The sequence below is a fragment of the Palaemon carinicauda genome, chromosome 31, assembly GCF_036898095.1.
Source record: "Palaemon carinicauda isolate YSFRI2023 chromosome 31, ASM3689809v2, whole genome shotgun sequence".
NCBI lineage: Eukaryota > Metazoa > Arthropoda > Malacostraca > Decapoda > Palaemonidae > Palaemon > Palaemon carinicauda.
In genome coordinates, this window is record NC_090755.1 from 74345791 (window position 1) to 74365669 (window position 19879).

Sequence of the window (19879 nt, forward strand, 5' to 3'; positions counted from 1 at the left end):
CTAAGACGAAAGCTCCTCAGAACGGTTCCAAGTAAAGCTGTGAGTTGGCTGGAGGAGTCTCTGGCCACCATCAATGTATCCTCTGGCCATCAGGGCACTTGGCAGGATGTCCTACACCATTTGAGTGCTCTCCACGCGGCATCCCGTCAGCAAAACCAGAAGGCAGAGGACTTGGTCATCAGTCGCGTGGGACAGTCTTGGCACGGCTCGTATGCTGACAGGGTTGAAATGGGTGCCCCCAACCGTTCACCTGCACCTGTGGAAGTGCGCCTGCCACCACGTCGCACTCTGGATAGTACTCCTCAGTTCCAAAGGAGGTACTGTGCTTGGTGCAAAAAACCAGGGCACTTTGTGGACGAGTGTCGCAAATGCCTCAACCTGTGCCCACGCAGTGGCTCAGCTAACCACCATGTCACTCAGTGTGGGCAACAGGTGCCCCCAATGCACAAAACACCTGTCCAAAAGACAGCTACTGCCCGCAGCCCTTGGAGGGAGACCACCTCCGTCCAGACTCTTAGGTGGAGGGCAGTATCAGTGAACGTTAGTCCGACACAGTTGTCCTACTCTGGTTCGACCAGTAGCAGGGAGAGCCGAAGTGGGAACGAGTACAGTGCTTCTTTCTGGACCGTTGAGAAGAAGAAGAGCAAGAAACCAAAGACCAGGAAGTCATCAAGAACTGAGGAGTATCATAGAGCGTTAAATACCAGATCTTTGGTGTAGAAGATGGGGTTACATCAAAGGAGGGTGTGTGCTAGGAAGTATGCTCCTATTATTCCGGTGGCAGCCTCAGAAATCTTGATTTCCAAGGTTACCCCTCAACCTGAAGAGGTCATTGCGCATTTAATTACTCTTTCAGGATTGGCCAGTGATAACATGTCCTCAACACTGTTCAAAGATTCTCCGACTGACTCCTCCAAGGAGGAAGCAGGAACTGGACTGCGTTGAAAACCCTTCGTAGGGTTAACCTGTAGCAGTTGGCTCCTGTACCGCTCATGGTTGTCCCAGTAACCTTGTCTGAGTTTCCGTCGGGAGCATTGGATGCTCTCATTGACTCTGGAGCCGAGGTCAATCTCATGTCATCCAGTGTAGTGCAGGATTACCAGCTGCAGATGGTACCTGATACCATTGGTCTGAAGGGTTTAGGGCAAACTGGAGCTAAGGCCTTAGGTTCTATACTGCTGATCCCTATACTTCATGGAATGACATTCACCCCGAGTGTATTCCATGTAGTGCCTTCAGGGACTATGGCTGAGCACTTGGTTACCAGTTCTTGAGAGCAAATGGGGTGATAGTTGACAGAGCCCAAAATCACCTGAGTGTTGGCGGTACTCCCCAAGAGCCACTTTGGGAGTATTATGTCCCAATACATGGAGCCTGTTGTTAGCAAGTGCTCTACGCACTTGAAGTCCACGTGGCTGATTCATTTAGGAATGCCAATAATGAGCCTGTACTGTACTTGTTCCTGTTACTGTAGGCTTTCCTAAGGGGCTTGATACCTCTTTTAGGTGCTCTGTTTGTCCATCCAACTGTTGGCCGGAGATGTATTATGATGGCGACATCATAAACCCCATTCTGTCAAGAAAAGCTACAGCAATCCCTGTCATCCGAGAACTGAAAGGTGAAAAAGCCTCAATTTTAATCAAGGGTTCATCTGAAGGAACTGCCAAGATCAAGAAGGGTGATCTCTTGGGGAAGCTGTTCACCATGGCAATGGTGGATGCTCCTTTATCCTGCCTGATAGCACAGGAGTGTGACCTGTCTCAGAACCAAGCGTATTGGAAGAGATAGACAATCTATCTATCTCCAATGAACTGGACTTTTCTCAGAAGGACCAGTTCTGCCAAATGCTTCGACGTCATCTTCCGGTCATCAGTACTGATGTGGGAGAGTGCTCGAGCACACCAATATTTTCTTTTTTAATGAATTTTTTAATTAATCAATGAAAGAAAAAAAAATACAACAATATGAAAATGCAAGTCTACAAAACCAGAAGAGACAAATTTCTCCATACAGAACCTCTTGGGAATCAATCCTCTAAATGTTTAATATACATATACAAGTATGAATAAAGACTAACATAAGTGTAAATATTTGGGCTTAATTCAAATGTAATTTGACAGGTTAGGATCAAAGAGATTGTAAAATAATGTTACCCATCTCTACATCTCACTTTAACCTCAGAAAGAGGCCCCTCCACTAGATTGGATAGTCACACAGAAATAAAAACAAGGTGATGGATTCAGTATAAGTTATTTTTCCAAATAAAGTTCTATTTGGTTTGTGATGCAGATTTTCTAGAAATTATTATCAAGACAGAGCCTTTTTGGTCAAGGTCAACATAGTCAAGACATAGTTCCAAGCATGTGACATAAGAAAACTTCAAGCTTGTTGGAGAATCCCACCACATAGCGATTCACAATCAACACAGTGAGTCAATAGTGTGTGGACATAAATCTCTGACTACCTACTGATAACAGATACTCAACCATGGGTTTTTTTTTCACTAAAAAGTCCACTGCCCTAATATCCTAAGAATCTCCCACAGTAAAGAACTCTAAAACATCTAATCAGAACTTGAAATCTCTACACACCGCATCCATCATCTAATCACAACCCTGAAATCTTTACACCCCGTCCCCTCAAGTTTCACTTACTGTCTGTAATGCTATCTACCCCCCTAGCTACTGCTAACTAGCGGGATGGATATTTAACCCTTGCTAAATTTTAATGGCTCGTCCTTCGGCGAATAACCCTATAAATAGCTAAAGGTTTGTATCATTAGGAAAATTACAAATTATCTCCAAATTTGTTGTTTTACTTTCATGTTTGTCAATTTACAAATTACTTTTAAAATGTCATATTAATTATAGAGATAAAAAAAGCTTATAAATAAGTTATTATAAATTTCTTGGATTTTTTGTTGAACATTTCTGCTTTTGATGGTTAACAATGCATTTTATACCTGTATCTGATTTCAGAGAATGGAAGGGTTAACGTTAGATGTAACAAACCTTGGGGAAGCTGGTGCGCAGATGATCACATTAGTTGAGGCCTCTGCTTTAGAGAGTCCTCAACATAATGTTCACATCTTAACACATCAGGTAAGTGGTTTATTCATAGTATTTTTTATGAATATTCTCACGCTTTTCAACTTTTTCCGTGGTGCCTTGTAGATCATCAGAATTGAAGTACTGTACATGTTTCAGATATTAAGGCTATTTATTAAAGGTAGTGCTACAGGAACAGCTATACAATTGTGTATGCAAAAGGAGAAAATTGATGTGCAAAGTGTGAGAAAGTGTAAGGTTTCCAGGTATAATGGAAACCAGAGAAAGACCTATGAATGTTCATTTGGATAGTTATAGAGGCAAAGCAGTTGAATAATAAATTTGCTTCTACACAAATAAAATTCTTCATCCTTTGATAGGCTTTTGCTTTATGCTATGCTGGATCGGCTGTTAAAATTTATAACGAGGTGACAGGTAAGGTCCGTTCACCTGACAGGCTACTGAGCTTTAGTTGCTGAATAGTACAGAAGTAATTATAGTGTCCTCATATGGCTGTTTTAATCTTTTGAATTTTCTTTTAGATGAATGTTTTAGTAGGTCATTGTGTGAGAGGGATTTTGGAAGAAGAATAGTATGTGCGGTTGTTTTACCAATAAATATTGTTGTGTGGCAGTTTTCAAAAAATAAAGTCGCCGTTCTTGCTCCTGTTAGACAGCATTCCTTTTTGCTGTTTATTCCATCGTTAGTGTAACATGATGACTACATCGTTGGTAAGGAAGTGGGAAACCTTAGCCATCACTGTGCTCCCTCGGAGTAAGGGGTTTTGATGCCGCTGAGTGTGATGGAGAGAGGCACCTTCCTTCTTATTACCTTCAGTGTCTTTTCTATCCCAAAAGACACCAAGGATATATTACCTGGTGGTCTTGTCTCTTCAGAGTTCCTGTGATCTCTTCCCCCTGGAAGATTGTTGTCATCGACCTTCATGACCTGTAGAATACTAATTTCAAGTTCTTCCTTCTCCTCTGCCTCATCTTTGTTAGAGAGTCCTTGCTGCAACATCTAGAACAAGTAGAGGATGTCATCGAACAAGTCAGGGAAGACCGATCGATAGGGGTCGCGTACACTTAACTCCTAGCATTTCTCTCCCTGTGGGAGAGACAGTGCAGTATCAGGAAGAAACCACACTTCCCTTGAGTGTCAAGAGTTGTTCCATAGCAGAAAGAAACATCAGTGTGCATGACTCTTGTTTTGAACTGAGGACACTCATTGCGTGTTGGAATGAAGGACACATTCTCACACACACATGCACACACACGATTTTAGGTAAATTTCTCGAATGCAATTTCTCGAAAGTCAAATTCTCGAACTCAGTTACTTGAAAAATAATTTCTCGAACTATCATTTTCTCAAACTATCATTTTCTCGAATACTGATATCTATTTTGTCGAAAAAATTGAATGGAAAAATTTTTATGTCTTTCAAGGAAAAATATATCTTTTGGGTTGACAAACACTAATGTTAAAAGGGGCCAAGGTGGAAGGCGCGCCAGTTCCTTTAAATCTGCGAACCACTCTATCTCCGGCCACCAGGGCGCTACCAAAGTCATCCACAGGTTGTCCGCTCTCCTCACCCCGTTGAGGACTTGCCTTAGCATTCCAAAGGGAGGGAAGGCGTACACGTCGAGGTTGTCCCAAGGATGCTGGAAGGCGTCCTCGAACGCCACCCTTGGGTCTGGCACAGGAGAACAAAACACGGGGAGCTGTGCGTTCAGTCTGGTGGCAAAGAGGTCTATTACTGGCGAACCCCATTTCTGAATCAGAGTCTTTGCCACTTCTGGGTGCAGGGACCACTCGGACCCCACCACTTGACCCACTCTGCTGAGGCCGTCGGCCAGGACATTCCTCTTCCCTGGAATGAACCTGGCCGAGATCTTGATCTGCTCCCTTTCGGCCCATTCCAGGAACTCCAACGTGAGGCCGCACAACTCCCTAGAAACTTATGGTTTATTAAATTTCTTATTCCTGATCTAGATATTAATCTTTGGCACCGTTGTTCAATTAGTTCATAACTCTGACCATCCTTTACATTCAGATCTCCCTGGACAATTCTATCCTGTTCGTAATACTAGGCCAGCAGTTAATTCTAATAGCCAGGCTTTCTCCATCATGAGGCTCAATACTACACAGTATTCTAGAAGTTTTATTCCAGCTGTTACCAAGTTGTGGAATGATCTTCCTAATTGGGTAGTTGAATCAGTAGAACTTCAAAAGTTCAAAGTTGGAGCAAATGTTTTTATGTTGACCAGGCTGACATGAGTCTTTTTATTGTTTATATATGACATATCTGTTTTTGACATTGTTAATAGTTTATATAGGATATATCTGTTTTGATGCTGTTACTGTTTTTAGAATGATATATTGGTAATTTATTCTCATCATTTATTATTTCCTTATTTCCTTTCCTCACTGGGCTATTTTTCCCTGTGGGAGCCCTTGGGCTTATAGCATCTTGCTTTTCCAACTAGGGTTGTAGCTTGGCTAGTAATAATAATAATAATAATTCAGAAATCTCTGGTCATTGAAATTCCCTACATTCTAGCTGATAGATTAAAAGTCTTCTTCCCCTCCCATGCTACCTGCAGACCCTCCCCTCTGCTGATCAAACCGCCAAAGTCTGCTCCGCTGGCAAGAACCCCGCTGAAGAAACTCAATTATGAGAGAATGACTTTCTCATCACCTGAAATTCTGCCATGGAAGCTGCTTCCATTGCCAGCCTCCAAACATTATGGTTCAATCACTGGGCAGTTACAGTCATGCTATCCGCCACGACCCAGAAGATGTTTGATCCTGACAGACACTAAGACCATAACCTTGGAGCACCAATCAGCTAACCAGTAGCCTACCAAACTGAGAAGAGAAGGAATACCATAGATTCCTGCTGTGCCAGGCAGGTGAGATAGAAAAACATACTGATATGGAGACTGCAGTCCTGTTCTGTAGAAGGAAGTAGACATCATGAAGGAGAAGTAGAGAAAGGCAAAACAGGACTCCCTCTTCCTTTAATCAGTGACCTTTAAGGGTCTAGGCCATTTAATTTGCACCTTAGCTGTCACTGAAGAAGACTCTGTGACATACAGGTCCAATCATCTCCTCCTGTACTTGTTTCCCCCTAAATAGGCATGGACAGTGCTCTACCCTTTTGCCTTCAACCTGGCCATTCCAGGCAAAGGGGTAGGGGAAGGAAAGAGAGAGGGGACCGCTGAAGTTGACATTATCTTACAGCTGCCGCAATGTTTGGTATGCTGGTCAAGATGTTGAGCAAGATACACTTACTCAAAGCAGGAAATGATGAGCAGAAGTCCTTGAGAGCAATTACCGTGCCCTCCCCTCATTCACACACCGATGACATACCAGACCTACCTTCCGATATCTTCTGGAACTTGTGGCCTAACGGCAGAAGTGGAGACAACAGAAGAAGAACACACTCAGTGTCCAAGAAGGTTCTCCAGTATCTTAGAATCAACTATTCTAGATGGAGAAGTTAATGGAGAACTGGAGACCAGATATTGATCACTCTTCATTGAACAATTGTTCCCCAAACATCATTCAAGGTGGAGGCGGCAAGTAGCGTACAGTCCGACATAAGAAATAAGACCTTTGGACCTGAAGGATATCTACCTTGGGATCCAATCTTTTTATCTTATAGAAGGTTTCTCCTCTAGCTCTTCGGGAGAGTAGTGTACCAGTTCAAAACCTTGAGCTTCAGACTGGCTACCACTCCCAGAGTATTTAAGCAACTGTTCATACAATTCTCTTCTTGAACACATTAGAACTTTATAATATACTGTAGTTAGTGGGCTGTAGTTGGGTATAGCACTCAGACTTACTATTGGGTTAACAAATGCAATCCCCTCTAACCCACAGCTAAATAAATGGCCCCAAGCGTGATATGATAAGATACTGGACACCATCCCTTGTTCAAGTTCTTGGCAAGGGGACCTAACAAGTGATATTTACTTCAGGTGATTTTTCTATACAAGTATTAAATTACCTTGTGATTTAGAATCAGATCAGAGTATGTGGAGATAATACAAGCAAATGATAAAAAATTATTTATTTGGTAAATGAAAATAAGAAATATAATATTGTACACATCAATCTATAATTAACCAATGAAAAATACAAGTAACAAGGTTGAAAAAAAAACATGATAAACATTACCTTAGGATAATATATCTAGCCCAGAATCTCAAAAAACTGCTCCAATTGTAACTACATTGGCAACCCTTCTATCTCCTATTCTGTTCTTCGTTGGCAACACTTCTGGCTGTCCACTTGCTTTGACAATGAGTTATTATTGCTAATTATTATTATTATTATTATTATTATTATTATTATTATTATTATTATTATTATTATCATCATTATAATTATTAGCCAAGCTGAACTCCTACTTAGAAAAGCAGGATGCTATAAGTCCAACGGCTCCAGCAGTGAAAAACAGTTCAGTGAGGAAAGGAAATAAATAAACTACAGGAGTACTGAATAATTATATAGAATTTTTTAAGATCAGTAATAATATTAGAAAAGATCTGTCATATATAAACTGGGAAGAGATTTATGTCAGTCTGTTCAACTTAAAAATATTTGCTACAAGTTTGAACTAATGAAATTCCATCGTTTTAACTCCCTGATTAGGAAGATCATTCCACAATCTTATCATAGCTTGAATAAAACTTTTAAAATACTGTGTAATATTAAGTCTTATTATGGAGAAGGCATGACTGTTAGAATTAACAGCATAAATAGTATCATGCAATATGGTACTGTCTGGGAAGATCTAAGTGCAAAGAAGGATCAAAATAATGAAAAATTTCATGCAACATGCATAAAGAACTACTGTAACTGAACAACAGTGGCAGAGATTAATATGTAGATCAGGAATAAGTAATTTAATAGACTGCAAGTTCTTGTCCAACAAATTAAGATGAGATTCAGCAGCTGAAGACCAGACAGGAGAATAATAAACAAAACAATGCATAATGAAAGAATTAAAACAATTCAGAATAAATTGAACACCAAAAATCTTTGAAGACTTTCCCTGTAAGACAATTTTTTTGTGCAATTGAAAGAGAAATACACAATGTGTTTCTTTTAAGGGAATTTGCTATCAAGAATCACACTTAAAATTGTAAGAGTCATATAAAGTAAAATAACTGAGGAGCCACTGTCCTTGACGTAAATTCTTGCCCCATAATTTCCACCATGCAAATATTTTTGCTAGATTACTATTAAGGGACTCAGCAATGCCAGATCTACATTCAGAAGATGGAATTGATGCAAAGAAAGTAGCATCATCTGGATATGGAACAAGCTTGTTTTCTAGGTCAAACCATATATATATATATATATATATATATATATATATATATATATATATATATATATATATATATATTTATCTATATATTTATCTATATATTTATATATATATATATATATATATATATATATATATATATATATATATATATATATATATATATATCCCAAGTATGAGGTAGAAATTTATTTCTATTTGAACACGATGTTGTGTTGATATTTATCCATATATATATATATATATATATATATATATATATATATATATATATATATATATATATATATATATATATATATATGTATATATATATGTGTATTTATATATATATATATATGTATATATATATATATATATATATATATATATATATATATATATATATATATATATATATATATATATACTTTATATATATATATATATATATATATATATATATATATATATATATATATATATATACTTTATATATATATATATATATATATATATATATATATATATATATATACTTTATATATATATATATATATATATATATATATATATATAAATATATATATATATATATATATATATATATATATATATATATATACTGTATATATATATATATATATATATGGTATGAGAACTAATGAGCCAAAAACATTATCTTGAGGAACACCAGATATCACTTTCCTGTACTCATGATGGTCCCCCTCATCAACTCTTTGCTATCAGTTACTAAAAAATTCAATAATGATGCTAAGAAAAGACCCACCTACTCTCAACTGTTTGAGTTTAAAAACAAGGGCCTCATGATTAACATGGTCAAAGATAGCCTGCACGCCCTGTTGATATTTTCAATTTCCATTTTCATTTCATCCCAGAGAGTCTTTGGGGCACAGCATATGAAGACCCTATCAGCTGGCTCTCTTTGGCTGCAGGTGTGCCCCATATCGATGGTAGCTATATTACCTGCTACATCCCCAATCTCCTAACGATGGGGAATTGGGACGCATGGTCCCCTTTTTGTATGTTCACAAACCTGTGAAATATACACAGACCACTGGTATTATCAGGCCATTGGTTTATGAGGTATCAGGATGCTCGAATGCAGTGGTCCCGGGTCAAAACGTTTCAGCCAGTTGTAGGGACTTCAACCCACCTAAGAGGTGAGCGAAGGATTTGTATTCATGTAGGAACAAATAACAAATTTAGAAGTGATATGTATTTTTCTTAACTACACAAACTTGAGCTCTTTACTCATAGTTTACCTGCCCCCAAAGAAAGTCCTGGCTGTAATCAAAGTGAAGAAAGTGTGAGTGAGTGGGGGGTGGTACTTCCCCCCGCTACCACTGGTAACAACCAGAACAGTTGATGACACATTGTTAAAAGTTTTATAGTCGTATGCCAGCTTGTGCTAACATCTATATCCATAGTAAAGACCTCATGTTTGTATAGTCAGGAAGAATGCATATAACTTCCAAACTTGTCATTTTTAGGTCTTAAGACATAATTGAGAAATTATATCTAACAAATTGTTATGAAGAGAATACAGTATGCTAGAATGAACTGGGGAAGGGTTTAAAGGTTTAAAGGCCACTCATGAATGGCAGAGGCAAGGGACAGTGACATTGCCCTATCAAGCTGGACAATGCCCTAGGCCTAGAGACTGACCATATATACATATGATCAGCATCCAATCCCGCTCCCTATGTGCTAGGACCTAGGAGGGCCAGGCAATGGCTGCTGATGACTCAGCAGATAGACCTACAGGCTTCTTCAAACTCGCCATCCTTAGCTCACATGGTTGGTGAGGTTGTAGCGACCAAAGGAACTAGCGAGTTTGAGCGGAACTCGGATGCCAGTCTGGCGATCACCAGGCAAGGACGTTACCTACAGGCCACTACAATCAAGGTATCAGGAATGCTGTGCAATAAGAGGATCAGTGCAGAGGTGAAAGGATAATCGTATAAAAGTGTATTTAGATTAGCATTGGTTATTGAGTCCAAGATGTACCTGATAAAAAAGGTTCAAGTATGAAAAATTGAATAGGCAAAGATGAGGATTTTTTGAGGGATGTGCAGAGTCCTGAAAACAGATACGGTGGATCAGAACTTACTCTATTAGAGAAGCAATCAGAGTAGTGGAGTTATCAAAGAATCATCTGCAAAAAGACTATGTATAGTGGTTTGTTCAAGTTATATGAATATAAGAAAACCATAAAGGTGGATGGAAGGACAAGAAGGGGAAAGGACAAAGCTCAAATGGGAAGCCAGCAAACCACATTACATGTGGGAGATAGGGATAAGATATCAAGATACGAAGGACAGAGGGAGTCAGAGAGGGTTGATAAGAAATGAACCCCATTTAAAAATGGGTAAAAGCTGAAGAAAAAGAATATTGAGACTTGGGTAATATTGAATTATTATACAGTACATTTACTGTACTATGATCAGAGATTTGTCTGATTCCTCTTCAACTTTTATAATTTTTCTCAATGGTTATTGCATTAATTCTCTATAACAATGATTTCTTATTTCACTGGTTGCCTTTAAATGAAATTGATTATTTTTACAGTAATTTTCTTTTATTTTTCATTAAGCTGGAGGGAGATGATGGAGGTCCTCTCCATGAAGAACAAGAGCATGATCCACTTGATCCAGACCCAAAAGTTTTATTGGGGAACAGCAGTCCACATTGTCTTGTTTGTAATGCAAAACTGGGAGTCTCAGCAAGAGGTGCTATGGAGTTATTTTCTGAAAAGGTAAAGGCTCGATACTTTATTTTGTGAAGTTTTCATTAACATGAAAGAATACTAGAAACAAATGGTTATCTGACTCTCAATGTTACAGTGGAGAGCAAGTGCTCTTGAGACTGGTTGAAAAGATTATGTCAGAGTTATTAATTTCATACAGTAGTTTTCATTTCATCATCAGCAATACTGTATTTGTTAAGAACTATGTAACTTTTGGAGCCTGTATTCATGAGCCACGGGGAAGTCTAAATGTAAGGATACCCTACTTTTAGAATATCAATCCCCAATATTTTAAGTTAAGTACAGTAGTTTGTTGTTTCAAGCATAAGTTATGTTGAAAGAGTTACCGGGTATTTCTTTGTTTAAATGTTGTCATCACTTGTCGTATTTTTGTTTAAGATGACATCCATAAATGATACGCTATTTTTCCTTTGACAGGCAAAAACATCTCACCGACAGATTGAAGTCCACGTTCTGTTAAGTAATATTGTAAATCAAGAAATACAACATAAGTTTATTCACTCTAGTATAGTCTGCAGAAAATGCTATAAACTTATAGATGATATAGATTCCTTGGAAGGACAGCTTATAAGCATGAAACAGGTAGGATACCTAAAGATGTAATCCGTAATATTTTGTTGGCTGCTTACTATCTTATGTGTAGATGATTTTGAAAAAAATTAACAGTGTTTTTCTTCTTGTGAACATCCCTCAGTAGCCTATGTTAATTTGATACAAAAGTATTAAAAGTCAAAGAATTAAATCTTACCTCTTTATAGACTTATCCATACTCATGAGGTCAGAATTATCAGTAGCTATCAAGGTAAGAAGTACAGTAGTGTCAAGAACATCCACCTTTTTTAAGGTAGGTTTTTGTATTGCTCAACATGAGAAATATATGGTCAAACTAAAGTAAGATTCTTGAAGATTATGTATGATTTAGAGAACTATTCTAGGAAATAATGATTTTCCTAACAAAATCATCTTTAGAGATTATCAGTTGGATAAACATGACAAGCATAGAGCTTAGGTGCAGAAGCATTCCTTGAATGTAGTTACTTGATTTTAATAAAGGAATTGTTTTGCGGGCCTTTTAATTTTGCTCAAGTGCCCTCCTTCCAACTAGTACATAAACGTCATATTGAAAAGATAATAGCATTGGTGGAGATATGTGCTTTTGGGATTACTCTAGCCTGGTGATTAGTTTTAAGAAAAGATTAATGAAAATTGGACATCTTTTTTTTTCTTACCATCCAATTTACTGTTATTATCATTGATATTCATGTAAAGGAAATGGCAGTTTCTTGGTTCATGGTAAATAAAGTTTAAATGATGCAGGATATTGGAATTATTATGCTAATTTCATTGGTAGTAGTTTGATCTTTGAGTACCTATTACGTTTATAAAAACTGCTTTTGTTTTTAATAGAGATTAGCTTTCAGTTCATTTATTTAACTTGACATGTTGAGTTTGTATTAGTGAAATCGAAGCTGGCTTAAATATTTTAAAAACGAGGCCATATTCACTGTTTGCTTGATATCAAAATGAACCAGTGGCAAATATTCATAAGAACAAGTTCATTATTTGTTAATAATTGATGATTGGCTTTCATAACATATGTAAGCTGAATAGAGCAGAATGATTTTAGTACATGCATTCTGTGTTTTGTGCAGGTTGTCACTAACAAGTACATGAGGACTTTAGCCATAGTGAAACAGGACACACTTCAGGGAGGAATAGAGAATGTCTTAGATGAGGATGCTCTGCATCTTGAAGCATCAACATTAACCAAAGATGACCGAGATTTCAAAGTCTACATGGGGTCTGGTGAGCATTTCTTAAATTTTCATATGTTGGTAAAGAAAAACATTTACTGTACCGTTTATTAACAATGACACTTCTATATATCATCATTACATGGCACTTAATTTCAAGATATCAGTTATAAAGAATATCCAGATTTTGAGCAATTTAAGTACAATATAACAAATTTTTAATATAATTTGTATTTTTCAATATACTTACCCGGTGATTATATAAGCTGCAGCTCTGCTGCCCGACAGAAAAACTCTACGCTCAAAATCCGCCAGCGATCGCTATGCAGGTAGGGGGTGTACTTCAACAGCGCCATCTGTCGTGCAGGTACTCAGTACTCAATGTAAACACAGAACTCAATTTTCTCTCTGTCGTGCCACCGGCAAGACCTACTAAATTCGCTGTTGCTTACTGGATTGGTTTTCACATATTTTGGTGAAGTACACATTTCTAGTTTTGAGCTTTCGCTTTGCAGACGTTATCTTTAATACATCCTTGCATTCTTTTGTTGATTTTGGATTATATGTTGACGACTTTGGATAGATTTTGAATTCCCCTTTGACTAATTCAAAATGGCTGACCCTTCTCAAGTCCCTAAGTTCAGGAAATGTAATGCTAGGGACTGTTCAAGGCGTCTTCCGAAGGCCTCTATCGATCCTCACACCGTTTGTTCCAATTGTCGGGATAAGACCTGTCAATTGGAAGATCGATGTGAGGAATGCGTTGGGCTTTCGGAATTCGATTTCATCGAATTCCAGAAATACACACGTAGGCTAGAGAGAGATAGAGTCAGGAGAAGTTCATCTCGCTCCGTTGAATTTTCCTCTCCTCATGCCCCACAACCTATTCCTTCCCCTGTAGTGGTTGCTCCTGATCCCCCTTCTAGCACTCAACAACCTTCGATGGCAGATATGATGCGTGCCATCCAGGCTCTGGGTGAGAGAGTCGAGTCATTGGCGAGTGATCGTAACCAACTCATGTCAGACGTCAAGGAGTTGAAGTGTAAGAGTGCAGTGGGTAGTGACAAAGTGAGTGGTAGTGTTGTGGAAAGTGTTGTAGATAGTGTTGTGCTTGAGGGTTCGTCTGTTCGTGCCTGTCGTCCTCCCAGTCCGGGACCTCTTGCAAGCTCCCAAGCCCAGGGGAGAAGCAATGTCGTACGACCAAAGGGTTCGAGAGGCTTTAATCAGCGAACAGACGTTCCCTCCGTGGTTTCGGGCGTATCTAACCAAGATCGCCCCACCCACACGAAGACGAGAGAGCCCATTTATTCCTCGTCTGCGGAAGAGGTTTCTCGGAAGAAACCATGGACCAAGGTCTCGCGGCCTCTTAAGCGCAAGTCGGTCCCTTCCGCGCAAGTCCAACGGCCCAGTTGTAGCCACTGGGTCAGTTCGGACTCGCTGCAGTCTTCCAATGACTGTTCACCTCCTAAGAGAGGCAAAGCGGTACCGCATCAGGCAGTAACACCGTCTGTTGCCGCACCTGCTACTGTAGACCCTAAGTGGTCTTTGCTGCAGACCATGCAGGCACAGTTAACGTCATTGATGCAGGACTTTCGTGCGGAGAAGGTTGACGCTGCACCAACCTCTAGCCTACAACCACCCACGGTTGTGCGTCCAGTGGACGCTGAGGCTACCTTCTCCCGCACTCCAGCTGTGAGAGTCCCGCCACCCATGCATTCCAGTGTACCCTGCCAGCCGCATGTTGACGTTCAGCGACGCACGGAACCTTCCGTTGACGTTCGCGAGTTACAACAACAACCTAAGTTGTTTTGTTTTGACGCGGTGCGTCAACCTCCGCAAGCCAGTGTGGATACCTCTACTCGCCCACAGCAGACTAGACAGTCTGGAGTAGACGCTTTGCGTCCCCGCGCTGCTATGGTTGTTGCCAGTTCACAGACTGGGCAACAGTTCCATGACGTTGCGTCCGGTTCAGTCACGCGTGCACCCGTGCTGCCGGACTCAGCTGACCAGCCGATTCCTACTCCTTTGCCGCTTCCTCCTCAATTTTCAGATGATGGACTCTCTGATGATGACGACGCTGCACACGTTGATGACCCGCATACGGACATCGACGAACCCAAGACCACGCAACCCTCCTTGGACTTTAGGAAAGTTCTTGCACTGTTCAGGGAGATGTATCCTGATCAGTTTGTATCTGCGGCCCCACGCTCTCCTCCATCTGAGTTCGCTTTAGGCACGCAGTCATCCGCGCCTGCCTTTACGAAACTCGTCCTCGCCCGCTCGTCTAAGAGAGCTTTACGAGTGTTGGGAGAATGGATGCAGTCCAAAAAGAACCTTGGGAAGACAGCATTTACGTTTCCCCCTGCGAGACTCTCTTCCAGATCGAGCGTCTGGTATGCCACGGGAGAAGTTCTCGGCTTGGGAGTTCCTGCCTCAGCCCAGGGCGACTACTCAAGTCTAGTAGACTCTCCCCGCAGGCTAGCCATGAGACGCTCTAAGATATGTTGGTCTCCTTCAGACTTAGACCATCTGTTGAAAGGAGTGTTCAGAGCCTTCGAGGTTTTTAACTTTTTGGATTGGTGTTTGGGAGTGTTGAGCAGGAAGATCTCCCCTTCGGACAAGGAAACTTCCTTGCTCATTATGTCCTGTATGGACAAGGCCATACGTGACGGATCCAGTGAGCTTGCGGCTTCGTTCGTTTCCGGGGTCCTCAAGAAACGGGAAAACCTTTGCTCGTTCCTGTCAGCGGGAGTAACACCGTGTCAGAGATCGGAACTTCTTTTTGCTCCTCTCTCAAAGTGCCTCTTCCCAGAGGAATTGATAAAGGAGATTGGTACCTCCTTGATTCAGAAGGACACCCATGACCTGGTTGCGTCCTCTGCCCGCAAAACCACCCCTTTGCCTACCGTATCTAGACCCAGGATGGACACTCCAGCGTCCAGATTCATTCCGCCCTTTTGTGGCAGAGCCTCCAGCAGAGGAGGTGCTCGTGCCGAAGGGAGACGTGGGAAGAAGAAAGGTACCAAGTCCTTTAAAGGCAGAGTCTGACTGCCACCTTCTTCAGACAGCAGTGGGAGCCAGACTCAAGAACTTCTGGCAGATCTGGGAGAAAAGGGGCGCAGATGCGCAATCTGTGAAGTTGCTAAGAGAAGGGTACAAGATCCCGTTTGTCCGCAAACCCCCTCTAGCAACGTCTCCCATCGATCTCTCTCCCAGGTACAAAGAGGAAGACAAGAGGCTAGCCTTGAAGCAGGAAGTGTCTCTCTTGCTACAAAAGGGAGCTGTAGTCAAAGTCCGGGACCATCAATCCCCGGGCTTCTACAACCGTCTCTTCTTAGTGGTAAAGAAGACAGGAGGGTGGAGGCCGGTGCTAGACGTCAGTGCGCTGAATGTCTTTGTCACAAAGCAGACGTTCGCCATGGAGACCACAAAGTCAGTTCTAGCAGCGGTCAGAAAGGAAGACTGGATGGTCTCTTTAGACCTAAGGGACGCATACTTTCACATCCCCATCCACCCAGAATCCCAACCTTTTCTGAGATTCATTTACGACAAGGTTGTTTACCAATTTCAAGCCCTGTGCTTTGGCCTAAGCACGGCTCCTCTTGTATTTACGAGGCTGATGAGGAATATTGCCAAATTCCTGCATTTAGCGGACATCAGAGCCTCCCTCTATTTGGACGACTGGCTTCTAAGAGCGTCTTCCAGTCGTCGCTGTCTGGAGAATCTAAAGTGGACTCTAGATCTGATCAAGGAATTGGGTCTCCTGGTCAATATGGAAAAGTCCCAACTGGTCCCATCCCAAACTATAGTGTACTTAGGGATGGAGATTCACAGTCAAGCTTTTCGGGCTTTTCCGTCGGCCCCCAGAACAAGTCAAGCCCAGGTATGCATCCAGAACATGCTAAAGAAGAAACGATGTTCAGTCAGACAGTGGATGAGTCTGATAGGGACGCTATCATCCCTGGAACAGTTCGTTTCGTTGGGGAGACTACACCTCCGTCCCCTTCAATTTCATCTAGCTGTTTACTGGAAAAAGGACAAGACGCTAGAAGCGGTCTCGATCCCCATTTCCGAGAAGATGAAGTCAGCACTGACTTGGTGGAAGGACAGTATCAACCTCAGAGAGGGTCTGCCCCTGGCTGTTCAGACCCCCAACCACGTTCTCTTCTCGGACGCATCGGACACGGGCTGGGGTGCGACACTAGACGGTCGGGAATGCTCGGGAACGTGGAACTCGAATCAAAGAACGTTACATATCAACTGCAAGGAGCTACTGGCAGTTCATCTGGCCTTGAAAAGCTTCAAGTTCCTCTTTCAAGGCAAAGTGGTGGAGGTGAACTCGGACAACACCACAGCCTTGGCATACATCTCCAAGCAAGGAGGGACCCATTCTATGACGTTGTACGAGATCGCAAGGGACCTCCTCACCTGGTCAAGAGATCTAAACCTTTCTCTAGTAACGAGGTTCATACAAGGCAATATGAATGTTATGGCGGATTGCCTCAGTCGGAAGGGTCAAATCATCCCAACAGAATGGACCCTACACAAGGATGTGTGCAAGAGACTATGGGCCACTTGGGGCCAACCTACCATAGATCTCTTCGCAACCTCGATGACCAAGAGGCTCCCAATATATTGCTCACCGATCCCGGACCCAGCAGCAGTTCATATAGATGCCTTTCTACTGGATTGGTCACATCTAGACCTTTATGCATTCCCCCCGTTCAAGATTGTCAACAAGGTACTGCAGAAGTTCGCCTCTCACGAAGGGACAAGGTTGACGTTGGTTGCTCCCCTCTGGCCCGCGAGAGAATGGTTCACCGAGGTACTTCAATGGCTGGTGGACGTTCCCAGAGCTCTTCCTCTAAGAGTGGACCTTCTACGTCAGCCACACGTAAAGAAGGTACACCCAGACCTCCACGCTCTTCGTCTGACTGCCTTCAGACTATCGAAAGACTCTCTAGAGCTAGAGGCTTTTCGAAGGAGGCAGCCAGGGCGATTGCTAGAGCGAGGAGGACATCCACTCTTAGAGTCTACCAGTCGAAGTGGGAAATCTTCCGAAATTGGTGCAAGTCGGTATCAGTATCCTCAACCAGTACCTCTGTAACCCAAATAGCTGACTTCCTATTATACCTGAGGAAAGAAAGATCCCTTTCAGCTCCCACTATCAAAGGTTACAGAAGCATGTTGGCAACAGTCTTCCATCACAGATGCTTAGATCTTTCCAACAACAAAGATCTACAGGACCTCCTTAAGTCTTTTGAGACCACGAAGGAGCGTCGTTTGGCTACACCTGGATGGAATTTAGACGTGGTACTAAGATTCCTGATGTCAGAAAGGTTCGAGCCACTACAATCAGCCTCCTTTAAAGATCTCACTTTAAAGACTCTTTTCCTGGTTTGCTTAGCCACAGCTAAAAGAGTCAGTGAGATTCACGCCTTCAGCAGGAACATCGGATTTTCATCTGAAACGGCTACATGTTCTTTACAGCTTGGTTTTCTAGCCAAAAACGAGCTACCTTCTTGCCCTTGGCCGAAATCGTTCGACATTCCAAGCCTTTCAAATATGGTTGGAAATGAACTAGAAAGAGTCTTATGCCCTGTTAGAGCTCTTAAGTTCTATTTAAGACGAACTAAATCTTTACGAGGACAGTCAGAAGCTTTATGGTGTTCTATTAAGAAACCTTCTTTACCTATGTCAAAGAATGCAGTTTCCTATTATATCAGACTGTTGATACGAGAAGCTCATTCTCATCTGAATGAAGAAGACCATGCTGTGCTGAAGGTAAAGACACATGAAGTTAGAGCTGTCGCTACTTCAGTGGCTTTTAAACAAAATAGATCTCTGCAGAGTATAATGCACGCAACCTATTGGAGAAGCAAGTCAGTGTTCGCGTCTTTTTATCTTAAAGATGTCCAGTCTCTTTACGAGAACTGCTACACCCTGGGACCATTCGTAGCAGCGAGTGCAGTAGTGGGTGAGGGCTCAACCACTACATTCCCCTAATTCCATAACCTTTTTTAATCTTTCTCTTGAAATGTTTTTTTATTGTTGTTTTTTGGGTTGTCCGGAAGGCTAAGAAGCCTTTCGCATCCTGGTTGATTTGGCGGGTGGTCAAATTCTTTTCTTGAGAAGCGCCTAGATTAGAGGTTTTGATGAGGTCCTGTAGTATGGGTTGCAACCCTTGATACTTCAGCTCCTAGGAGTCGCTCAGCATCCTAAGAGGATCGCGAGGCTCAGTAAGGAAGACGTACTTAAAAAAGGCAGAGTAATTGTTCAAGTCGACTTCCTTACCAGGTACTTATTTATTTTATGTTTGTTATTTTGAATAACTGCTAAAATGAAATACGAAATCCTTAGCTCATAATAATGTAAACAATTAATGCTGGTCTCTACCCACCCCCCTGGGTGTGAATCAGCTTATATAATCACCGGCTAAGTTTAATATTGAAAAATGTTATTTTTATAATAAAATAAATTTTTGAATATACTTACCCGGTGATTATATATTAAAGGACCCTCCCTTCCTCCCCAATAGAGACCCAGTGGACCGAGGAGAAAATTGAGTTCTGTGTTTACATTGAGTACTGAGTACCTGCACGACAGATGGCACTGTTGAAGTACACCCCCTACCTGCATAGCGATCGCTGGCGGATTTTGAGCGTAGAGTTTTTCTGTCGGGCAGCAGAGCTGCAGCTTATATAATCACCGGGTAAGTATATTCAAAAATTTATTTTATTATAAAAATAACATTTTTCCTACCCATACAAACCTAAGTCCTTTAATTAAGAAGATTACTTCAGTGCTACCTGAAATCAGTCATTAAACTTGGATAACAAGGACTGAGGGAGGTGGTTGAAGAGGGAAGTTGGATTAATGGACTCAGGGTTGTATGGCTAGGAAAAATACAAATTTCTTTAAAAATTTTATATTTGTACCTTCACGACGTACAGACCCTCATCCTTTAA

General features: G+C 41.1%; 1 protein-coding gene across 1 annotated transcript in view; it reads left to right on the forward strand.

The window, feature by feature from the left end:
* LOC137624543 (uncharacterized) overlaps positions 1-19879 on the forward strand; it is a 60913-nt gene that overhangs the window by 9829 nt on the left and 31205 nt on the right. Inside the window, exons 2-5 of the mRNA XM_068355430.1 lie at positions 2979-3101; positions 10984-11145; positions 11575-11739; positions 12810-12963. Coding sequence (XP_068211531.1) covers positions 2982-3101; positions 10984-11145; positions 11575-11739; positions 12810-12963 — 601 coding nt within the window. The 5' untranslated portion in view covers positions 2979-2981. The remainder of the gene's footprint in view (positions 1-2978; positions 3102-10983; positions 11146-11574; positions 11740-12809; positions 12964-19879) is intronic.